Consider the following 23,891-nt stretch of genomic DNA (forward strand, 5'->3'; position numbering starts at 1 on the left):
GTCAACCAAGAACTAAAATGTTTAATGGTCTTAACTGGCTAAGGTTAGTTTATAAGGTACATATTTTGAGAAATACTAGAAATTCACTTAAATTTCCATAGTCAATTTCTTTAAAGTTAAGAAAGTAAATATGAGCATGTATACTATAATAATGAAATCCATTTATTTTTCACCACTGAAATACACAGATAATCTGTTTAAGATACAAATGCTGAGGAAGCCAGTGATGACTTAAGTAGTTGTCCCTGCTAACTGCACAAGAGACCTGGATTGAATTCCTGGTTCCTGGCTTTAGCTTAGCCCTGCCCTCGTTGTTGGAGGTGTTGGTGGAATGAATCGTTAACAGATAAAAGATTCCTCTTTCTCTTTCAACTGCCTCTTTCTCTCCTTCTGTATCTCTGCCTCTCAAGTAAATAAAATAAATAAAAAATTAGGGGTAGGCATTTGTCACTATAATTAAGATATTGTTTGGGACACCCACAGCCCATATAGACGTACCTGGGAGTCCCAGCTCCACTTCTCATTTTAGCTTCTAGCTCATGTGCACACTGGGAGGCACAGCTGACAGTTCAGGTAGCAGGGTCCTTGCCACCCAGGTGGGAGCGATGGATTGAATTTAGGGCTTCTGTATTTGGCCTGGCCCAAATGGCTGCAGAGGACATTTAAGAGTGAACTATCGGCCGGCGCCGCGGCTCACTAGGCTAATCCTCCGCCTTGCAGCGCTGGCACTCCGGGTTCTAGTCCCGGTCGGGGCGCCGGATTCTGTCCTGGTTGCCCCTCTTCCAGGCCTGCTCTCTGCTGTGGCCAGGGAGTGCAGTGGAGGATGGCCCAAGTCCTTGGGCCCTGCACCCATGGGAGACCAGTATAAGTACCTGGCTCCTGCCATCGATCAGCGCGGTGTGCCGGCTGCAGCACACCGGCCGTGGCGGCCATTGGAGGGTGAACCAACGGCAAAGGAAGACCTTTCTCTCTCTCTCTCTCACTGTCCACTCTTCCTGTCATAAAACAAACAAACAAAAAAATGAACTATCAAGGCCAGTGCTGTGACACAGTGGGTTCAAGCCCCGGGTCTGCAGTACCTGCATCCCATATGGGCGCTGGTTCGGGTCCCGGCTGCCCACTTCCAATCCCGCTCTCTGGTATGGCCTGGGAAGACAGTAGAAGATGGTCCAAGTCCTTGGGCCCCTGCACCCATGTGGCAGACCTGGAGGAAGCTCTGACTCCTGGCTTTAGATTGGTTGGCACAGCCCCGGCCATTCTCTCCCTCTCTCCCTCTCTCTCTCTTTTTCTCTGCCTCTGCCTCTCTGTAACTCTGCTTTTTGAATAAATAAATAAATCTTAAAAAAAAATGAATTAACCAGTGGATGGAAGATATCTCTCTCTCTGCCTTTCAAATACATAAACTTTAAATAAATAAATTTAATATAAATAATTTACAATAAAATATAAGCCCTTTCCATTTTGCCTTTTACTCCTCAGTATGTTTTCCTAAGTTTTAACACTTTTGATGCTATCCTTTTTAAAAAAAAAAAAAAATTGAAAGATTTATTTATTTATTTATTTCAAAGAGTTACATAGAGAGAGGAGAGGGAGAGAGAGAGAGGTCTTCCATCTGCTCGTTCACTCCCCAGTTGGTCACAATGGTTGGAGTTGCACCAATCTGAAGCCAGGAGCAGCTGGGACTAAAACCGGCACCCATATGGGATGCCGGCACTGCAGGCAGCAGCTTTACCCATATATCACAGTGCCAGCCCATTGATGGTATTCTTTTGCTGTATTATTCAGTAAATAAAAATAATTTTAGCATCTGTTAAGTAAGGAGGCCATTTTTCCATTTTTCTTTTATCAGTTTCTGTAATTGTCTGTTTGCTTTCTAGATTTCAAACAAACTGATGTAGACGTTTAGGAAGTTCATATTTGTCAGTCTTCCTGTAAGTCTGTATGGAGGTAAAGGAATTATTACAGAGTGATGGAGATGCTTAATCTGTTTTTATGGATGGATGTATTTATGGATGGAAGCTGTTGTTAAAAAGTTTTCAACTCGTTATAAGCAAACAACTTTCTGTTAAAGTGTGGTGCAGCAAAGAATGAGTTCTGTTTCTTTAGAACTACTCAAAAAGACTTACTCATCAGAAGGGTAATTACAGTAAATGGCCTTGAGATTGTTTCCAATCCTGAGATAATATAATTCTAGTTCAACTTAATTTGTTGACTTATTTCAGATGGAATTTAAGTGCTATGGATAAACTTAGCAAATGCTGAACTGAAAGCAGTAAGGCAAGGGAACATTAAAAGTAAAATTAAGGGCTAAATCAACTTTAAATAGGACCTTTATTACATTTGTTACATAATGAGTGTGTATTGGTGTTAGGTTTTAAATATCATGGGTATGTGATTATTTTCTGATGTTATCAAGTTGGGTTTTTCCATTTTATTTATAAACATAAATAAAGTAGGTTGGAATAATTAAGAATTGAGAAAGAAAACAAATTAAGGCCCTTCTCATAATTTCTGACAATTTTAAAATTTGACTTGCTTTGAAAATGAATAGTTTTTTGTAAATTTATTTTTTTTTAAGTGGGAAGAATCAATTTTCACATGTTGAAGGCATTTGATTTTCAAATAGAAGTTCTAGTAATTTCATTCTTGTTTTAGTTTTTTGAGGGCCATTGGGAAGAAGCTTATTGAATTTTTTGTCACTATGACTTATTTTTATCTATTTATTTGAGAGGCAGAAAGACAGGATGAGGCCTGAGGGGTTGGGGAACAGATGAAGAGAAAGAGCACTCTGATCTGCTGGTTCTCTCTGACATGCCCTCAAAGACCAAGACTGAACCAGGCTGAACTGATGCAGGAGATCGGAGCTCAGTCCAGGTCTGTCACGTAGGCAACAAGAACTCGAGTACTTGAGCCATCCCCTGCTGCCTCCCAGGATCTTCATCAATAGGAGGGTAGAGTCGGGAGCTGGAGCTCGCTGCTAAACCCAGGCACTCTGACATGGAACGTGGGCATCTCAACTGCTAGACTAAACACCCACCTCCACTACACTTTTGAACCTAAATTAGTTTGTTTTTTAAGATAGCTTTTAGTTGAATATAGGAAATGCACATAGGTTTTATAGTTTAGGGTATTCTGGCTTTTTATAGTTTAGTGTATTCTAATACTTCTCTAATGATGAAACGAATTTCTAAAATTTTCAGCAATCATACTAATTGGAGAAATACCAAATCTAAAAAATTTCAGGCAAATGTAACCATTAGATAATACTATTTTTAAAAAAAACTTTATTTGTAAATTAGAAGCAAACTTAGCAGATTTGTATGTTAATTGATCTCTACAGGTTCTCAATTATCTCGCAAAGCCTGTAATTCATTTATTTAGACTTACCTGGTAATTGCATTTTCCAAATATATTTCTGCATCTACAACAGCCTTGAACTGGGGAAGAAATAATAATAAATTGTATAAAGAATGACACAAAACACTTTGAAGATGTTATATATGCTTATTACTTAATGATATTTTAAAATTATTTCACTTAAATGTATATTTTCCTTCCATGTTATATTCGGTGTTACAAAGTACAGAGTATGCTTATTTCCAATCTATGAATTTTGTCAGAAAATATTCTTTAACTCGAATTTATAGCATTATACATGATCAGTTTTAAGTTATCTGCAAAGCTTACAGTATGTATTAAGTGCTATGAACTTAAATAAGAAAAATTACTTTCTAAATTTTCTTAAGTAAAGCCTATCTGATCAAGTCTTTAAAGGAAGATTTTATAATGTAGACTAAATAGTTAACCATAAAATTTGAGTTAATAACATAGATTAATATTTTTAATTGCTAATTTTACCTAATTAAGATTTGGATGATAGTACATTTTAGTTGATGATATTCCATTTTAGATAAGGTTCAATTCAATAACATAAAGTAATCCTGGGCATATTACCTAAATTTCTTGGTTATACATCTCTGTATCTGTAATTTAGAATTGTTAGATTCAGTAATCCTTGATAGTGCCTCCAACTCTAATAAACTATATTGACATTTAAAAAATGCCATTCTTAGGAAAGTTATTTTGCATTTATGTATATGACCTCTAGAGGGCACCATAGGATTTACTTGCAGGCATTGCCTGATAAATTCCAGCAGCGATTGATCTAGTTTTTACAATCCAACAGGTGTGTGGAGAAATGCGCTTTCAGATGAATAAAACCAAAATGGAGAGGGATGAGGCAGAAAAGGAACACATAAAGTACAAAGCAAAAGTTAAAATGGATCTTGAAATTAAAGATCAGGTAAGAGATGGCACAAGTATATCTGCAGCAGTTGAAAATCTCATGTTCTTTCTAATGTTGATGTACTTTAATTCCTAAATTATGCATTTCTATTATATTATTTATAAATAATGCAATGACCCAGTTATCCTATTAAAAGAATTTCATTTATAGTTGCCTAAAATTATCACCTTTCAATATGAAATGGTGAGAGTACAACTGTGTGCATATGAAATTCCAATCTGACAGGTCATAAATATACATTTGGATATGTGTATCTATTACTTACAAAAGTTAAAAAAAATGTTCTAATGCACAGTTTGAACCTAAAATATACGTACATGAAGTTCTTGAAAGATGCCAACTTGAATCCAATTTTAAATGAAAAAGTTAAAAATTTGTAAGATGAGATGAGTTGATATGTAAATATGTCAATCAAATTGATTGTTGGCAGAGTGAAACCAGTTTTAACTAAGATAACCATGAATACTTTTGCTCACGAAGCCTAAATACAGTGAAACTAGAAATGTTAGAGAAGAAAATGCTGCTTACTTCAATGTTAGTTTGAACAGATGTTTTATGTTATATCTTTATTGAGATATAATTTTAATTGACTCTAATTTTAATTGACAATTTGGATAAAGTTTTTAAAGAGACAATTCTAGTAGACTGACTTTGATTTTCTGTTTTTATACTGTAATACAGACATAGTAGTACAGGACATGAAAACTTATATTCTTTATATTTAATGAATAGTTGTTTAATTTATTCAATTAAAATAATAAAGCTGAATTCTTGGTGTCAATATTTAAAAGATTTATTTATTTATTTGAAAGTCAGAGTTACACAGAGAGAGAGAGGAGAGGCAGAGAGAGAGAGAGAGAGAGAGAGGTCTTCCATCCGATGGTTCACTCCCCAGTTGGCTGCAACAGCCAGAGTCCTGCTGATCTGAAGCCAGGAGCCATAAACTTCTTCTGGGTCTCCCACATGGCTGCAGGGGCCCAAGGACTTGGGCCATCCTCTACTGCTTTCCCAGGCCACAGCAGAGAGCTGGATCAGAAGTGGAGCAGCCAGGTCTCAAACCAGTGCCTATATAGGATGCCAGTGCTTCAGGCCAGGGCATTAACCTGCAACGCCCCAGCACCGGCCCCAGTGTCAATATTTTAAAGAAACAAATACAGTGTGGAAATGGGTAGCTCCAAGTACATTTTTTCCTGATATTTCAAGATTTTTTATTGCATCTTCCAACAAATTTTCCCTTTCAATCTAATCAACTCCTCATGACAACTGATGCAAGGACAACTGGGAAAAAGTACTTAGAATTGAAAGTGATAATGAAGTTCACTACAAAGTTTTTAAGTCACAATTAAAATTGTTAATACTATTTTAAAAACTAGACAAGCAGAATAAAATTCTGCTTTTATATCAGTATATTCAAAGTGTCATGAGTTTTAAATTTTCAATGGATTTTTCATTATTAGCATGTACAAATTATGAAACTATTTTATTTCATCCAGTTGGGGGCGTACCTGATAGTGGAATGGAAAATCCTTTCTATCAGGAGCTGAAGGCCTCGGACTAAGTCAAACACATAGAGAACTTTTTTTCCTGGCATATTATAATTTTTTAAAGGTACCATATTGGCATGCTCACTAGGATTATTATATAATATTGTATTATAACATTCTGCCAGCATATTTTAGAATGAGAAAATATAGCAGGGAAGAGTTTCTGAATTATTAAAATTACCTTAGAATGTTCTAGAAGATAAAGACACTATAGTAATAAGAAGAGTTTATATATAGCTTATAAATGAATAAACTGTTTAGAAGTATTTATAATATTTTTCTTTTTGCAGTGTATCTCATTTTAGTTAACTAGTGATGGTGTGGAAGCTCAAGTTGCAGGATTTCAAAAGGAGGAGTTTTTGTTTATAAACAAATCCTGATACCAGTGAAATATTAGCAATCTTCAGAGTGACTTTTAGTGATAAGTCATTTGATAGAGATGTGCCTTTTTAGCAGGTCTTTGCGTTAGGAATAAAACCTCTGAACAGTTATGAGATGTTTGTGCTGTTATGTGCTTGTTACCATTCCCCCCCCCCCTTGGGCAGAATGTGAGGAAATCTTATAGGTACTCTTTATAACTATTTTGTATTGAACAGGCAGTTTCAGAAAAGAAAGAAGTGGTGTCTCATTCCATGGATGATTTGAAGTAGCAAAGCAGCAATTGTTCTTTGGTCTTTCAGCCATGACCTGACCTTCTGTCTGTAAGACCAAAGAGCTACATTGCTTGGCCACCATCTGCACTCATGAGAAAAATTTACATTTAACTTTTAAAAGCTTGCTATGTTGAGCATTTATCTGAAATATTACCATAACATAAAGCATATTTAATTTTAAGGTGATATATATCATACAATTCAGCATAACAGAAAGACTATCTCTAGGTTTGCAAACAAGGTATTCTTCATAATCTAGTCATTTTATTCATATTTTCATCTAACCACTCAATATACTTTTTAAGTAGGTGGGAAACTGTGGGATTGGAATGTGGTGATAACAAGAGCTTTTTTGATGTATACAAAATAGGGCAAATGGTTGACCACCAAAATAATTTTCCTTGTGACCTGAGCCTTGACTCTGGCATAATTAGAAGGAAAGGTTAGGAGAATAACAATGGCAGACTCTTCCACCCACTTTCTTCTTTTCTTTTTTGTATTGTGTCAGGACCCGATAGGCAGATTATCCTTCCCATGAACTCCTTTGTATCTCTTCAGTTTAGAGGATGCCTGTCAGCCTCAGAGGATGCTTATTGCTTGAAAAAAAAAAAAAAAAAAGACAGTTAGTATGGGAAAGAAAGAGAAATAGGTGCCTAGATTTTTTTGAGAGAATTTTTGTGGCCAACAGGTACACACATAACTCACTCCATCATGGGAATTTAAAAACATACATGAGGCCAAAGGGAATATGATAATGCACCCCCACATTTCCAGTGCCTGCAGTCTTCATTTTGCCTAGCCCATCTCACATTTTTTTCTCAGTTCTTTCTTTGTCTTCCTTGTTTCCTGCTTCATTTTCTTTGTTATCTTTTTCTTTACTTTTTTTATGTTTACTCATAAATACCCATATGCATCTCTGAAGAATATTTTTACATAACTACCATGTCATTGTTACCCCAAATAATATTAGCAATAATTATTTAATATCAAATAATGCCAGGCTGTATTCAAATATGTGCTTGATTTGCAGTTGGTTTATTCAATTCAGGAAGACAATTACATTTTTATGTTAAAGTGCTGCAATATTACCCTCTTTAATAGGAAATAAAGTAAATATTAGTAAAGTTTCAACTTTGGTATTTATTAAATTTCACATATAATCGTTTTTATTGTGTTTTATATTCATAAAATACCCTATGATCATTCTAAACAAGTACACTCTTTGAGGGAAATAACTACCATGCAACATTCCTGATCATCATATGAATCTGAAACCAAAGTACGTAATTAACTCCAGAGCTTTCTATTTAAAATTTTGGGGTACTGCAGGAACCCCTTGCATTACAAGGGTTGGCTGTTCTTAAATGAGTGGTGCATAGTGGAACTTTCTTTGCCAGCTTCCATTTGGGCAGATGAATCTCATCAGATGATTTTTTATATCTCATAAGCTTTCATAAGGGCCCAGAGCAAAGTAAATACAGGGTGTGTGTTAAAGTTAGCAAATTTTTCTTTTTTCCCTCAGCCTTTCTTTCTTTTCTCTCTCTCTCTCTCTCCTTTTACTGGTCATGTGCTTTTTAATTGGCTCGTTAATGCCAAGCTGCTTCTTATACAGGACTGCTCATGGGGGATTACAGTCATGACTGGGTGTGCATTTGTAGCCCATCCTGCTGGGTTGTCTCTTACTCCAATCACTGAGCCTACACACTGTGCCCCACAGGAAGGGAAAGAAGTCACTCTCCTTCATCTCAAGGAGGTCATATAGGCATTCTCCAGGAGATTGCATCCTGCACGCTGGTGCATACCTGCTTCCTAGATCAGGGGTGGGCAAGGAGCTCTGCCTGGAGTCCATTGAGTGTGCTGTGGTGCTACCAGCCTGGGGCAGGAACAGTCACCTCCATGTCTTCCCTAAAATACCACAGATGTGCACACTGACACCATCCCTTCCTAAAGTCACATTCAGCTCTTGCCATGAGCAAAAGACAGTCGCAGAACACATGCCTCCACCCAGACATGACCTGGTCTCATCCTGGGTGGATGGCGGCAGCAGCAGCAAGACAAGGGCAGGAAAGAAGAAGCTGAAGGAGACTTGTTTCTGAGATCTATCTCAGGGCTGCAGTGAGCCAAGGAGGTTCCTTTGCCCTGACCATACTTACAAAACAGAATTACAAGATAGAATCATTAAGAATTTCAAGACAGTGACTCTAGAGAGTGAAAACTACAAGTTCAGGGCCCTTGTAAACAGCGCATGTGTGACTATACTGATTACAGGCCCGAGAAGCTGCCTTGACTCTGGGAATAGGCAAACAGATGTGGTGCACTAATACACATACATATATAAACTCCTACTCACATATACAGACATGTAAGCATATTCAACATACATGCCCAATGTACATTAAAAGTGAGTAGCCAACTGTAGTTTTATTAGAACACTACCATACCAATTTGTTTATGTATTGACTACTGCTGCTTTCCTGCTACAGCAGAATTGAAGAGTTGCAGCAGAGACCATGTGTCTCACAAAGCCTGAAGTCCTTACTCCAACCATTTATTGAAAGATTTTCTAACTCCTTCCCTACATATAGAAACACAACTGTATTTTTAAGTTTCCTTTGCTCTATTACAATATAGAACTTTTGGTCTGAAGACCCATCAATCTTAAATTATAATTTAGTGCTTTTAGAATATGTTATAGATTACTGAATTTTCCATATCTCTGGTCTCTTATTCAATAGTATTTCTGAGTGTAACTCTGGTTACCATGTTATTATTAGTGGCATATGGCTTGATAATGGCTTGGATGGGATACAGTATTGGTTTAAATTTTCAGTTTTGTTTTTAGGTTGGTACTAAATTTACTTTTCAGAGATAACAAAACTCACATAGAAAGCTTTTCTTAGCAGTATTGTATGAGTTATAACTTTGGAGTTGTGGCTACTATTAGGTAAGAAATATTGAAATTCAAAATTACCTTAATGGAATTATCAAGGCAAATCTTTAGATTTAAAAATATATATATTTTAAAAATTAGCTGAAGAAATTAGGTCAGAAAAGAATTTAAGAGTTGCTCATGTCCACAGCAGTAAGAATCAGCATTTTATATTTTTAAAAAGATTTATTTATTGTTTGAGAGGCAAAGAGAAAGAGAGAGAAGTCTTTCATCCACTGGTTCACTCCCCAAATGGCCGCAACGGCCAGAGCTGGGCCAATTGGAAGCGAGGAGACAGGAGCCTCCTCTGGGTCTCCCATGAGGGTGCAGGTGCCCAAGGACTTGGGCCAACTTTTACTGCTTTCCCAGGCCATAGCAGAGAGCTGGATAGGAAGTAGAGCAGCCAGGACTCGAACTGGCACCCATATAGGATGCCAGCACTACAAGTGCCGGCTTTACTCGCTACGCCACAGCACCGGTGCCAGGAATCAGTACTTTAAAACCGATTTTAAGCACGTACTGTATCAACATGGGAATTATTTCCTAAATGAAATTTACTTACATTGTTGGAAAAAAATGCATCTTTTATTATTTGAGAGGTAGAAAGAGAGCAAGGCAGTCAGAGAGTGAAAGCTCCAACCCACTAGTTTATTCCCCAAATGTCTGTAACAGCTGGGGCTGGTCTGGGGCCAGAGCCAGGAGCCAAGAACCAGGAATGTAACCAATGGGTGACAAGAACACAGCTACTGTCAGAGTCTTCATTGATAGGAAGCCGGAGTCAGGCGCTAGAGCTGGGAATTGCACCAGGCACCCTGATGTGGGATGGGAGTATGTTAGCTGCTATGCTAAGCACCCAGTCCCCAAGAAATGCATCTATTTTATATGGCATTGTGTAAAGATGAGAGGAAGCCATGGAAGTCTTGAAAGTAAGCTCTGTTCAAGGCCAGAGCAATAAAAATCACTACAGAAAGTTGAAGACCTTTTTACCTTTTTACTGATAGAAGACTGAAACATTACTTCACTGTCTTCAAGAATTTGACAGGTAATTTCAAAAGGAAAGTTAAACACCTGATCTTGATCTTCAATATGAAAAGAACAAGAACAATTTAATTCAACAACAGATTTAATTACAGTAACTGGAAATCACAATAGCCTAAAATAAGAATTTTTTGACAGTAAGAAAATGGAAATAGATTGTTGGCAACAGGTCATGGAACCATGTAACTTTCTTCCCTGAAATTTTAGTTTTAAATACTAGGAGCAATATGATTTACCAGAAGACCCAGCTAATGGATCTTTGAAGTGCACTCTATTCTATTTGATTCTAGAAGCATCCTAGAAATAGAGTATTTTATCTGTTCAGAATGGGTAACAGTGGTGTCAGTCTTTTCTACTTGAGACCTAGTGCCTACAGATTAATATTATACTCTGTTCGGTTGCATTCTCTGCTTTGTGTCATTAAAGTTATGTAGTCTCTTCAGAAGGCTTTTGAGAGTATACTAAGATAGTGGACGGCTTCTCAAGAGCTAGGCTGCAGAGACTTATCCAACCACCACCTGCAGTTTCACTTTGCTCTCTAAAAGATGACTGGGAGAGGGGCCATTTGGCATGTGTGATCACTCTGTCCCAGTGATGACAGAGTTGCTCTCCAGAGTTCTTCACACTCTCTTTCCGTGCTGTATGCTTTTCATGTTCCCATCCCTGCTCCTTACTCAGATAATTGTAGGTTCAGGGGGCCTGGTTTCCTCTGACCAGTATACCACTGGACACTGACACTGTGAGGGTAATAACCAGAAGACCCAGGTCCTGCCCTTAGGGAGTTTATATTCTAGTCAAGGAGTCAGGGTACACATCTGAACATGCCTTGAGAATACTTGCAGCATCTCGACAAGTGCAAATTAATGTGGTGTGAACTTCATGCTGGCTACAGCCCATGAGAGGGAGAATCGAGTTCCATGTGTGTGATGCAATAAAGCTTTTTTTTTTTTTATAGCATCTTCTCTAAGTATGCCCTAAAGCATTGTTCAGCATACTTAGATAAATTTGTGTTCTTATCACAGCTTAACCAAGAATTCTGAGAAAATTCTTCTCCCTGGCATATGTCTAATAAATCAGTCTCTTTTGTTCTTGTCCTGGTGATGCTTAAAGGGGACAAATAGAATTTACTGTATTATGCACATAATTTAAAATATCTCCATTTAATAAAGTCTTAAATTACTGAACTTACTATTTTTCTAAAACAATATGCCAAATTAGTTTCTTCACTTTAAATCATCTTTGTGTTGATCGAGTTGCAAACTTAGCAGTAAAAAAGTCAATTTGATTTTTTTTTTTTTTTACACAAAGGAACAGTTCCACATCAATCTGGTTACTTAATACCAAGTTAGAGGTCTTGGGGTATTTAGCATTTAAAAACGTCACAGTGATTTGGGCAACTGTTTTTAGGGCCAGTATGTGTATAATTCATTTGTAGAAACACTGTGCTCAAAAAGAGTCTCTTAAGTTTTCCTTTAATTTGATTCTCTAACAAAGATGATAATGTTATTTACTGTAATGATTTATTTTAAAAAAAATCAAACATATAGGCAGAAACAATAGAGCTATTTAGGATGCAAGAGCACAATAGGAAACAAAACATGCCCACTTAGAGATAATATGCCTAATGGGATAAACATTTAGGAGTAAATGATTGTTTTTGAAAAGGAATACAAAACTATAAACTGAACTCAAGGAATATTTGTATGTTGTCAGGGTCTGCATTTAGTGACTTTAAATAAATGAAATTTTTGCTGTGTTTTCAATTGTAGTGACTGATATGTATTCTGGTTCTTTAAATTTTTTTTGCATGTGTATTGTGACTTTAAAAATAGATTCACCAGACCAACCTGCCAGTTTTGCAGAATATCTTCTCAGGTACTTCAGTCTGCAGTGCTGGGAGCTACCAGGTGGCAACAATTCTTTGTATCCATGCAGTCTAGCCAACCCAAAGGCATTTAGTCATAGGACAGCTACATATGCCTTTATTTTACAGTCCATGAATATTAGTACCCATATCTAGTATGAATGTTACTAATTGCTACATTTGTATACATTTTTAAATGTTTATTGTATAAATATAAACACATAACAAAAGCCAATAATCTCATCACCCAATACAGAGCAAATTGTTTTCATTTTCTGACCTTCCACTGTTTGTCCATATGCATATATAATATTAACAAGTAGCAAACATAGCCTAGATGTAATTTTTATTTTTTTCACTTAACATTATCTTAAGTGTTTTTCTGTGTTGCTCCTCATCTTTTTTTTTTTTTTTTAAGATTTATTTATTTATTTGAAAGGCAGAGTTAGAGAGAGAGAGGGGGAGAGACAGACAGATCTTCCATCTGCTAGTTCACTCCCCAAATGGCTGCAATGGCAGGAGCTGGGCCAATCTGAAGCCAGGAGCCAGGAGTCTCTTCCAGAGAGAGGAAGAAAGGACAAGGGAGGGGGAGGAAGAATGCCCCCATCCACTAGTTCATTCCCCAGATGCCCACAATGGTGGAGCTGGACCAGGACCAGAGTCAACAGCCAAGAATGCAATCTAGGTCTCCCATGTGAGTGGCAGGAACTCAAATATGTGAGCCATCACTGCAGCCACCCAGAGTCTGCATTAGCAGGAGGCTGGAGTCAACAGCTAGAGCCAGGGAATGTACCCAGATACTCCAATGTCAAAGGCAGGTATGCTCGCATGTAAAAGTCTGCTCTCCTAAGTCCTATTTTGAAAGGGCAGACCCTATTACAAGTTATAACCCTTTTACCCTAATTCCAGTTTTTTAAATTCAGTGACCATGTATTATATGCACTGTGCTTTCCTATAGTGAATTTCTGTCAATAAGGAAGATGCAGGATAATTACAAGTCAAAAATCAATATGCAAACAAATATACATGGAAGTCTGTCAGAGAGATCATAGTGGCCATAAGCAAACTACTAAAGGATGTAGGGATTTAGAAGAGGGAAAGAGGACATCAATTAGGATGGGTAGGATATTGCCCAGCCTAGATGGGAGATGAAGGCATTTGATTAGAAGGTCCATCATGGCAGTTTGAGCAAAGGAAGGACTGAGAAAGGAGAATACATTCAAAGAACATATGTGTCTTTTGATTCCAGGGTATTCTTGTATAACCCACCTTAGTATAAATTCCATGTCTCTTTTGTAATAGATTACCCATCATAAGTGAGCTTTTATAACTCTCAGAATTCCAGTGTAATTGACTGTTTATAACATACCTCATGCCCAGCAGTCAGGCACTGAAGTTGTGCTCTGTTCTGAAAATATTTGCATGTTTTTCATTTTCTTTATATTATTTTCTATGTAATAGAAAATTTTTAAGATTCTCAGACTTCTGGGAACATAACAAAATGTCATTTTAGTAGCAGTGTTAGAGTCAAATAGAATTGCTGGCCTGGAAATAAAGGATTTATAGTTATCTTGATTATGAAGAGATACCTTTATGATATAAGGTGAAACACAGAGTATACAGGGTGTAATTCACCTGTGGACTGTGAATCCAAAGACTTGACTCTAAGCTTGATTTGTGTCATCAGCTAACTTCCTAAGCAAGCCTCTCTGAGCCTCAATTTCTTTCCCAGTGAAGTGAGAAATTTGGAGAAATGATAGCTAAGGTTCTCTCCAACTCTAATTTTTTTTATTTCTAGAAACATAGAAAATAGTTTTCTATCCCTCTTAATAACAATCATAAAAATTACAAGGAGTATCAATTGCCATTCTGTATTTCCAGTTATTCACTCATTGTATAAAAGTGATACATCTGTTAAAATGATAAGAATTAATTTTTTTACTGTCATCAACAATTTTAGATCATATTCTTTTTATTATGATTAATATGATAATAAAATGCCTAGACTTTTAAACAGCTGGATTAATTATAAGACTAATATCATTTAATTTATAATAAGTATTAAAATCCATCTCTAAATTAAGAATTCAGTTCTACTGAAAAGGTCTTAGGCATGAGAAAATTGTCAAAGGTAGTATTTTGGAGGAGAAGCAGGCTTTTACAAAAGCTTGTGAAATTAGATATGCTCAGTTTCTCACATGTGTGAACTCAGGATCATAGGAACCCTATCAGTGGCTTCTTGTTTGAGAAATGTAGCATTGTTCATGCTTTCACTATCTGTTTTCCCTTAGTGGCCTTATAAATGCAGTCTTAGAATGAAAGAAATACTGTGGCAGTTCGAGACATAAATGACCTAGAGTATCATAATAATTTTTTTGTTTTGAGTTTTTATAAAATTAAAATGAAAATAATTTTTTATAATTATATGATGGATTACACAGATCCCCAACATGTTTTCTGCACTCACACACAGAAGCCCAGTGTGAGACAGACTGCCCTATTCAGAGATTCTAGATGTAACTCTGACTTGTTCATGGTTCCCAATGTTACAAGATGCTTACATTTTCATGTTATGTTCTTAAGAGCTGGTCAAGTTAATTTAACCCTTTCTCTCTCTCTAAGATTTACTTATTTGTTTCAAAGTAAGAATCACAGAGAGAGAGGGAGAGACAAGGGGAGAGACTTCCAACCACTGGTTCACTCCCCAAATGGCCGCAACAGCCAGGGCTGGGCCAAGGCAAAGCCAGGAGCCGGGAGCTTCTTTTGGGTCTCCTATGTGAGTGCAGGGGCCCAAGGACCTGGGCCATCCTCTGCTGCTTTCCCAGGTGCATTACCAGGGAGCTGAATGGGAAGTGGTGCAGCCAGGACTCGAACTGGCAGGATGCTGGCACTGCAGATGGCAGCTTAACCCACTACACTGGCCCCAGTTTAAACCTCTCTGATGTTATCATATGTACTTAAGTACATTAGTTACACCAATATTTAGGGAAAAGACAAGAAAGCTGTAGAGTCTTTCTTTCTGGTCTGCCTTCTGCCATCCCTGGGAATTTCTGGATTTCTATGTGAAGAATGGAAAATTCTTTGTTCATACTGTCTCTACTTACCAACTAAACTTTAGATGCCTCCTCTCTCTCTCTCTCTCGCTCTTGCTCTCTCTCTCTCTCCTTCCTCTCTCCCTCCCTCCCTCCCTTTTGTCTCCCCCTTCTTTGTCTCCTTCCCTTTTCCTCCCTGCCTCCCTCCTTCCTTTCCTTCTTTCCTCATTCCTTTGCTCTGTTTAATAAATCATGTAAATAGGGGCATTACTCTGTCTTCACGAGTCATCGTATGACTGAAAGTTCCCATTAAAGCACAAGGGAATTGCTCATCTTTTCAGACATAATGGCAGCCAAGGAAAAGAGGGAGGTAAAAATAAACTTAAGAAGATAGAAGGGAAAGAATGGTTCCATCTGAATGATTGTCCCATCATTACAAGTGCTGTTTTTTCTGTTGTATTCTTTGACTTGGCCAGAACTTTCTGCATAGAAATCTGAATTCACTCATACTAAGAAGTGATTGTCATATACTAGTTTATATTAGAAGAGACTTTAAGGTGTCATTTTCACCCTATCTCTGTACTTAAATTTGTCATAGAATAGTAGAAATATCAGATGTGTTTAGTAATTTGTCACATACAAAAGTTTATAGAACAAGAACCAGACATGTTTTAATCTAGAGGAGGATCCAAGACCGTCTGATAGGTGGACCAAATATCTGTTTATATCTATGTTTTAACATTTGCATATGGAAATGTATCTTTTAATATATCTTACTAATCTATAATCTCAGAAATATTACTTGATAATTTTTCTTAGAATCAGAGCCTGAAGTTTGAAGTATCTAAATGCTGAATTTAGCAGACTTTAGACTCACCTCAACAGCAAAGAGAACAAGAAGGACCAAAGAATTGTCTTCTTAACTATAAAAACAAGAAAAGAAAAGGAAAGAGGAAAAAAGTGGGAAGAGTAAATGGGAAAGATTTCTAAATGCTTATTTTTATCCACTTGACTGTGGCAGAGAGAGAGAGAGACTGTCTTCCACCCATAGGTTCATTCCCCAAGCATCCACTGCAGCCAAGGCTGGCCAGACTGAAGCCAGGAGCCAGGAATTCCATCCAGGTTTTCCATGTCGGTAGAAGGGGCCCAAGCACCTGAGCCATCCTCCACTGCCTCCCAGGGTACACTTGCTAGAAACTGGATCATAAGCTGAGGATCCAGAATTTGAACCAGCATTCCTATATGTGATGCCAGTTAACTCTCTGCACAACACCCACAATAATGAGAAAGATTTTAGAAGAATTTATTCTAAAGACATTTACATTGAGAATAATTGAACTTTTTCCCCTATTTATACTGCTTCACATTAAATCATAATTCAGAAGAAATAAACATGGCCCCAGATTCATCAGGGTAATCTATCAGGATCAGAAGGGAACCACAATTCTGAATTTTTTTAAACTACGAGTATACTTTTTAACCGCAAAGCAATGCAATTTATGAAAACAACTTTTGTCTTTAGTTTCTCTTATTTCAATGGCCAGAACATAAAGGACTGGATGGAGGGCCTCGGATAATGAAGAGCAATGGCCTGATGGGCACTAACAGCCAAAAAGACTTTAATGATTTACTCTGCCCTCTTCCTTTTTCAGATGACTAGACTGTGCTGAGCTGAGAGTAATCTCATTCTATTCATTCATTTAACTAATATTTATTCATAAGCTATTATGTGTCATACACAAATAGGTAGAGGGGTTGCAATGAGGAATAAAATACATGTAGTGCTCTTATACTCTGGTGAGAAAGTTAAATGTGATGAGCTTTTAGTGGAGGGAATAGCCTATTATGATGGGGAAGGGTTAAGAAAGTTCTACACACTTATAGTCAATTGCTTTTAAATGCTGTTAATAAAATTCAATAAGGAGCAGTCTTTTTAACAAATAGTGCTAAGAAAACTGGATACCCTTGTGTAGAAAGATGAAGAGTCCCAACTTCAGACTATTTGCAAAAGAAAAAAAAACAAACCTCAAAATAAGTGAAAGACCTAAATGTAAAAACTAAACTTATAAAACTTTTAGAAGAAAACAGACAAAAATTCTAATGATTTTGGGCTAGGCAGTGGTTTCTTAGATATGACATGAGAAGTACAAGGAACAAAAGAAAAATTAAATAAATTGGACATCATCAAAAATAAACATTTTGGGGGCCTATGCTGTGGCATAGCAGGTAAAGCTGCTGCCTGCAGTGCCGGCATACCATATGGGTGCTGGTTCAAGTCCCCGCTGCTCCACTTCCAATCCAGCTCTCTGCTATGGCCTGGGAAAGCAGTAGAAGATGGCCCATGTCCTTGGGCCCCTGCACCTGCATGGAAGACCCAGAAGAAACTCCAGCACCTAGCTTCGGATTGGCACAGTTCTGGCCATTGCGCTGTGTGGAAAGTAAACCAGCGGATGGGAGACCCCTTTCTCTCTCTCTCTCTTTCTCTCTTTCTCTCTCTTTCTCTCACCCTCCCCTGCTCTGCCTCTCTGTGACTCTGTCTTTCAAATAAATAAATAAATCTTTAAAAAAACACTTGAATTTCAAAGGATATCATCAAGAAAGTGAAAGACAAAGCACAGAACAAAAGTTTTGTAAATCATGTCTGATAAGGAACTTGTATTTAGGATATTTTAAATGAATTTAAGGAAGAAAGAAAAGGAGAGGGAAGGGGAAGAGGAGAGGGGAAGTATAATTTTACACTTTATCTTAGCCAAAAGGCCAAGAAGCGATGGAAGTATAATTTTATTCGTAGAATTGTATCTATGAGCTACATTGAATGTGTTCTCATTGTGTTAATATCACATTAACATGACAACTGATGAGAATTATGTTGTAGTCATTATCTTGCATTTGCTGTGATCCTGAAAATCTAACATATTAATAAATTCCTCAGAAACATAAGAGAATGGACATAATCGGGCATGTATTGGGGCACAGCAGGTTAAGCCACTTCTTGGAATTCTGCATCCCATATTTTAGTGCATGGGATCCAGTCCTGCCCTTGCTTCAGATCTAGTTTATTTTCTTATTTTTTTTTTTTAGAATACTTATTTAATAAATATAAATTTTGAAAGTACAACTTCTGGATTATAGCAGTTTTTTCCCCCATAACCACCCTTCCACCTGCAAACCATCCCATCTCCTAGTCCCTCTCCCATCCCATTCTTCATTAAGATTCATTTTCAATTATTGTTATATACAGAAGATCAACTTAGTATACACTAAGTAAAGGTCTCAACAGTTTGCACCCACACAAAGTAGAAAGTACTGCTTGAATACTACTTTTACCATTATTTCGCATAGTACAACACATTAAAGACAGAGATCATGGGGAGTAGGTGCACAGTGACTCCTGTTATTGCTTTAACAATTGACACTCATATTTATGACGTCAGTAATCACTCGAGGCTCTTGTCATGAGCTGCCAAGGCTATGGAAACCTCTTGAGTTCACCAACTCCGATCTTATTTAGACAAGGCCATAGTCAAAGTGGAAGTTCTTTCCTCCCTTCGGAGAAAGGTACCTCCTTCTTTGATGACCCATTCTTTTCACTGGGATCTCACTCACAGAGATCTTTCATTTAGGATTTTTTTTTTTTTTTTTTTTTTTTTTTTTTGCCACAGTGTCTTGGCTTTCCATGCCTGAGAAACTCTCATGGGCTTTTTAGCCAGATCCGAATACCTTAAGGGCTAATTCTGAGGCCAGAGTGCTTTTTAGGACATCTGCCATTCTATGAGTCTGCTGTGTATCCTGCTTCCCATGTTGGATTGTTCTCTCCTTTTTAATTCTATCAGTTAGTATTAGCAGACGCTAGTCTTGTTTATGTGATCCCTTTGACACTTAATCCTATCATTATGATCAATTATGAACTTAAACTGATCACTTTGACTAGTAAGATGGCATTGGTACATGCCACCTTGATGGGATTGAATTGGAATCCCCTGGCACATTTCTAGGTCTACCATTAGGGGTAAGTCTGAGTGAGCATGTGCTGTACTGTCCATCTCCTCTCTCTCTTATTCCCACTCTTATATTTAACAGGGATCACTTTTCAGTTAAATTTAAACACCTAAGAATAATTGTGTGTTAATTAAAGAGTTCAACCAATGGTATTAAGTAGAACAAAAAAATACTAAAAGGAATAAAATAATAAGTTGTTCCTCGACAGTCAGGACAAGGGCTGATCAAGTCATTGTTTCTCATAGTGTCCATTTGACTTCTACAGTTTTCCTTTTAGGTGCTCAGTTAGTTGTCACCGATCAGAGAGAACATATGATATTTGTCCCTTTGGGACTGGCTTATTTCACTCAGCATGATGTTCTCCATCCAGATTCCTCCATTTTGTTGCAAATGATTGGATTTCTTTTTAAGGTTTTTTTTTTTTTTTTTTTTTTGACAAGCAGAGTGGATAGTGAGAGAGAGAGAGAGAGAGAAAGGTCTTCCTTTGCCGTTGGTTCACCCTCCAATGGCCGCTGCGGCCGGCGTGCTGTGGCCGGCGCACCGCACTGATCTGAAGCCGGGAGCCAGGTGCTTCTCCTGGTCTCCCATGCGGGTGCAGGACCCAAGGACTTGGGCCATCCTCCACTGCACTCCCGGGCCACAGCAGAGAGCTGGCCTGGAAGAGGGGCAACCAGGACAGAATCCAGTTTCCCGACTGGGACTAGAACCCGGTGAGCTGGCGCTGCAAGGCGGAGGATTAGCCTGTTGAGCCGTGGCACCGGCTGGATTTCATTTTTTTTACTGCTGTATAGTATTCTATAGAGTACATATCCCATAATTTCTTTATCCAGTCTTCTGTTGATGGGCATTTGGGTTGATTCCAGGTCTTAGCTATTGTGAATTGAGCTGCAATAAACATTGAAGTGAAGACAGTTCTTTTATTTGCCAATTTAATTTCCTTTGGGTAAATTCCAAGGCAGATGGCTGGGTCATGTGGTAGGGCTATATTCAGGTTTCTGAGGAATCTCCAAACTTTCTTCCATAGAGGCTTTACCAGTTTGCATTCCCACCGACAGTGGATTAGTGTGCCTTTTTCCCCACATCCTTGTCAGCATCTGTTGTTAGTTGATTCTGAATGTGAGCCATTCTAACCAGGGTGAGGTGAAACCCCATTGTGGTTTTGATTTGCATTTCCCTGATGGCTAGTGCAGATCTATTTTCCTAATAATGCAGTTGGAAGGCAACAAATGGTGTCCCAGGTACTTGGCTTTCTGCCAACCATATGAGGGATTCCAGTGGAGTTCCTGGCTCCTGGCTTTGTCCTGGCCTGGCCCCAGCTACTACAGGCATTTGACTGCATGAACTAGAAGATAGAAATTCTGTCTCTCTGTGTGTCTCTTCTTTTCTCTCTATCATTTGGTCTTTCAAATAAAGAACTACTTTTTAAATGAACAAAAGACATAAATAGACATTTTTTCAAAGAATATTTAGAGGGTTTGGCATTGTGGCATAACAGGTTAAGTCACAACCTGTGATGCTGGCATCCCATATGAATGCTGGTTTGAGTCCCAACTACTCTACTTTCAATCCAGCTCCCTGCTAATGAACCTGGAAAGGCAATGGAGGATGGCCCAATTACTTGGACTGTGCCACACATGAAGGAGACCCAGATGGAGTTTCTGGCTCCTTGCTTCACCCTAGCCCGACCCAGACTATTGAGGTCATTTGGGGAGTGAACCAGTGAATGGAAGATCTCTTTCTCTCTGTCTCTACCTCTTTCTTTGTCACTCTGCCTTTCAAAAAATGTAAAATACATCATTAAAAAGAAAGATTTCAAATTGGTGAATATGCACATGAAAAGATGCTCAATATGATTAGCTATCAGGGCAATGCAAACCAAAACCAATGAAATACCACTTCACACCTACTAGTGTGGCTATAATGAAAAAGATAATATCAAATGTTGGTGAAGATATGGAGAAATATGAACTCTTATACATGGCTGTTAGGATTCTGCAGTGCAGCTCTTTTGAAAACAATTTGGTAGTTTCTCAAAACGTTAAACAGAGTTATCATATGACCCAGGAATGCCACTCCTGGGTGTATACCCAACAGAAATGAAAGAAGGGCCCTCACAAAAGCTTGCACATGAGTACTATAGTAGCATTAATAATAGCCTTACTTACAACAACCTTACTATCTATCAATTTATGAATGGACACATAAAATGTGGAGTATGTGTACATTATATGATCAGTTGACAGTAAAGTACTGATATATACCATAGCACAGATGAACCCTGAGAACATAGATACTAAGTGAAGAAGCTAGTTACAAAAGATGACATATTATATGGTTGCATTTTTTGGAATGTCCAGAATAGAAAATCTTGGAAGACAGGAAAATTATTGATTATCTAAGGCTGAGATGGTTGCAGACCAGTGGGAGTGACTGCAGGGTTTCTTTTGGAATTATAAAATGTTCTAAAATCTATTGTAATGATGATTGTACAATGCTGAGTACACTGAAAATCACAATGGTATACTTGAAATAGGTGATTCTATGGTTTGTGAATTATGTGAATGAAGTTGTTATTTTAGAAAAAAAAATGTCATCATAAATGTCTGAAGAGAGTAGAGGGAGGCTACGAAGCAGAGTCCCTTCTGAAAAAAATGGAAAGAATAGGGAAAGGCACCAATCCTTGTCAACCTGGAAGGTATAAATACAACAGATGAGAATGGAAAGAGGGAACCCCCCCCCAAAAAAAACTTTATTTGCTAGAAGTAACTGTGAAGTACTTGAATTCAAGGTCTATATCTTACTCCTCATTTTATCTCTGAGCTCAGCACAGAGAAGGCCTGCCACAAATATTTATCAATCCATTGAATGAATGAGTGAATTAATGCATAACAAAGCTGAAGAATAAACTTTATATAACTAATAATAGTGCCTAAATTAGATGTCAGATCTAATTACTTCTATTTCAATCTTTGTTGTGCTATGTCAGGCAAAGAGTTTTAGAACCAGAATAAAAATAGCATCTTCTATAATGGCATTCATATTTTAACAATCATATTTGTTTAAAAGGTTTGATCAGTCATTTAAATGTTTATCTATTCTGATGGGTATATAATGATATCTCACTGTGGCTTTAATTTGAATTTCCCTGGTGATGAATGAATGATATTAAACATCTTTTCAGGTGTTTATTTGTCTTCCATATATCTTCCTCATACATATCCACTGCTACTTTCCAGTTCAAGGTACTATCATCTTCACCTGTGATACTGCAATAATCTGTTAACTGGCCTCCTTGCTTTTCCCCATTTAGCCCCTTAACAGCGTAAGAGCTAGAGGAATCCTGGTAATACCTACTCAGTTTGTCACTCCTCTGATCAACACCATCCAGTGGTTCCCTGTCTCAGTCATGGACAAAGGACAACTCCTGAACAGTGATTTACCAGGCCCTAAACATTCTGACCCTTCATTTCCTGTTTCTCTCCCCCTCACTCTGCTTCCTATGCTTTTCCCCACTTTTCTTTTACTTAGCCAGCTCTTTCTTTCTTTTGGTTTCCAGTTAAATGTTTCCATTTCTGTTACGCTCTCATAGTACATTGTTTTCTTCATGGAACTTACTAGAGTGCATTAAGTTGCCATTTATTTATCTTTAAAAATCTACCTCTTCTATTGGAATATGATTTATTTGAGGGAAGAGACTCTTACCTGTCTTGTTTACTTTTGTGTTCCAGTGCTCCAATGCCTAATATGTAGATTAGAGTCACAGTGATCAGATAAATGTATGTAAGTGTGAATAGGTGGCTAGGAGATTAAGCCCCAAAAGTAGGCTGCCTAGAGTAAAATTTTCATTTTACTAGCTACTGTGTAGTAAACTTGGACAAGTTATTTGATGGTTCCTGTAAATTTTCTCTTTAAAATGAGGTAGATATAACTTTCACTTTATAGATTTTCATAAAATTTGAGATGATCAATGTTAACTTCATGGCACAGTATATGTCTATTAATTTCTTCATAATTGCTAATAATCATTATTTTACTAGTGTTTCTATGATTTTTATTTACATTCTTCATTCTCCCCCACCTCCTGTATTGGATGTTATCTGGTTCTATTCCAGAGACATGATGAGAGCTAAATATAATACTTTACTTATAAATGGTACAGTTTGTAAAAATGGGACTATCACCCATTAATCTAGCGTCAGGGCCAGTTATCATTTGGAAATATGTTTATCAAATATTTCTCATTGTAAACTCTATATTGAACTTAAATGCAGTTAAAACCATGAATGGCATGTATCTACTGCTCTACAATTGGGCAGTAAATAGAGGTATTTGCCTTTACCTCTCTGAAACTTGGTCATTTAAGGTTAGACCTATAGTGTCAGCTTGTCTGAACCATTTTTGATACTGTTTTTGATATATAGCCTTAATAAATTAGTCCTTTCAAGTTATGTGCCTGGCAAATATGATCAGCAAATCAGTAGTAGCCTCTTTTTTTTTTTTTTTAAGATTTATTTATTTATTTGAGA

The 23,891-nt window shown here is 37.4% G+C and overlaps 1 protein-coding gene across 38 annotated transcripts in view; it reads left to right on the top strand.

Annotated features, from left to right (window-relative positions):
• The window catches only part of SDCCAG8 (SHH signaling and ciliogenesis regulator SDCCAG8), a 270,085-nt gene that overhangs the window by 89,914 nt on the left and 156,280 nt on the right, over window positions 1–23,891 (top strand). For all 38 annotated transcript variants that reach the window (XR_007909721.2, XR_007909718.2, XR_007909716.2 and 35 more), the window contains one exon: window positions 4,187–4,303. Coding sequence is in view for 30 of the 38 variants with exons in the window: in XM_051820787.2 (XP_051676747.1) it covers window positions 4,187–4,303 (117 nt within the window). In the remaining 8 variants the exon portion in view is untranslated. The remainder of the gene's footprint in view (window positions 1–4,186; window positions 4,304–23,891) is intronic.

Source organism: Oryctolagus cuniculus, chromosome 13, assembly GCF_964237555.1.
Source record: "Oryctolagus cuniculus chromosome 13, mOryCun1.1, whole genome shotgun sequence".
NCBI lineage: Eukaryota > Metazoa > Chordata > Mammalia > Lagomorpha > Leporidae > Oryctolagus > Oryctolagus cuniculus.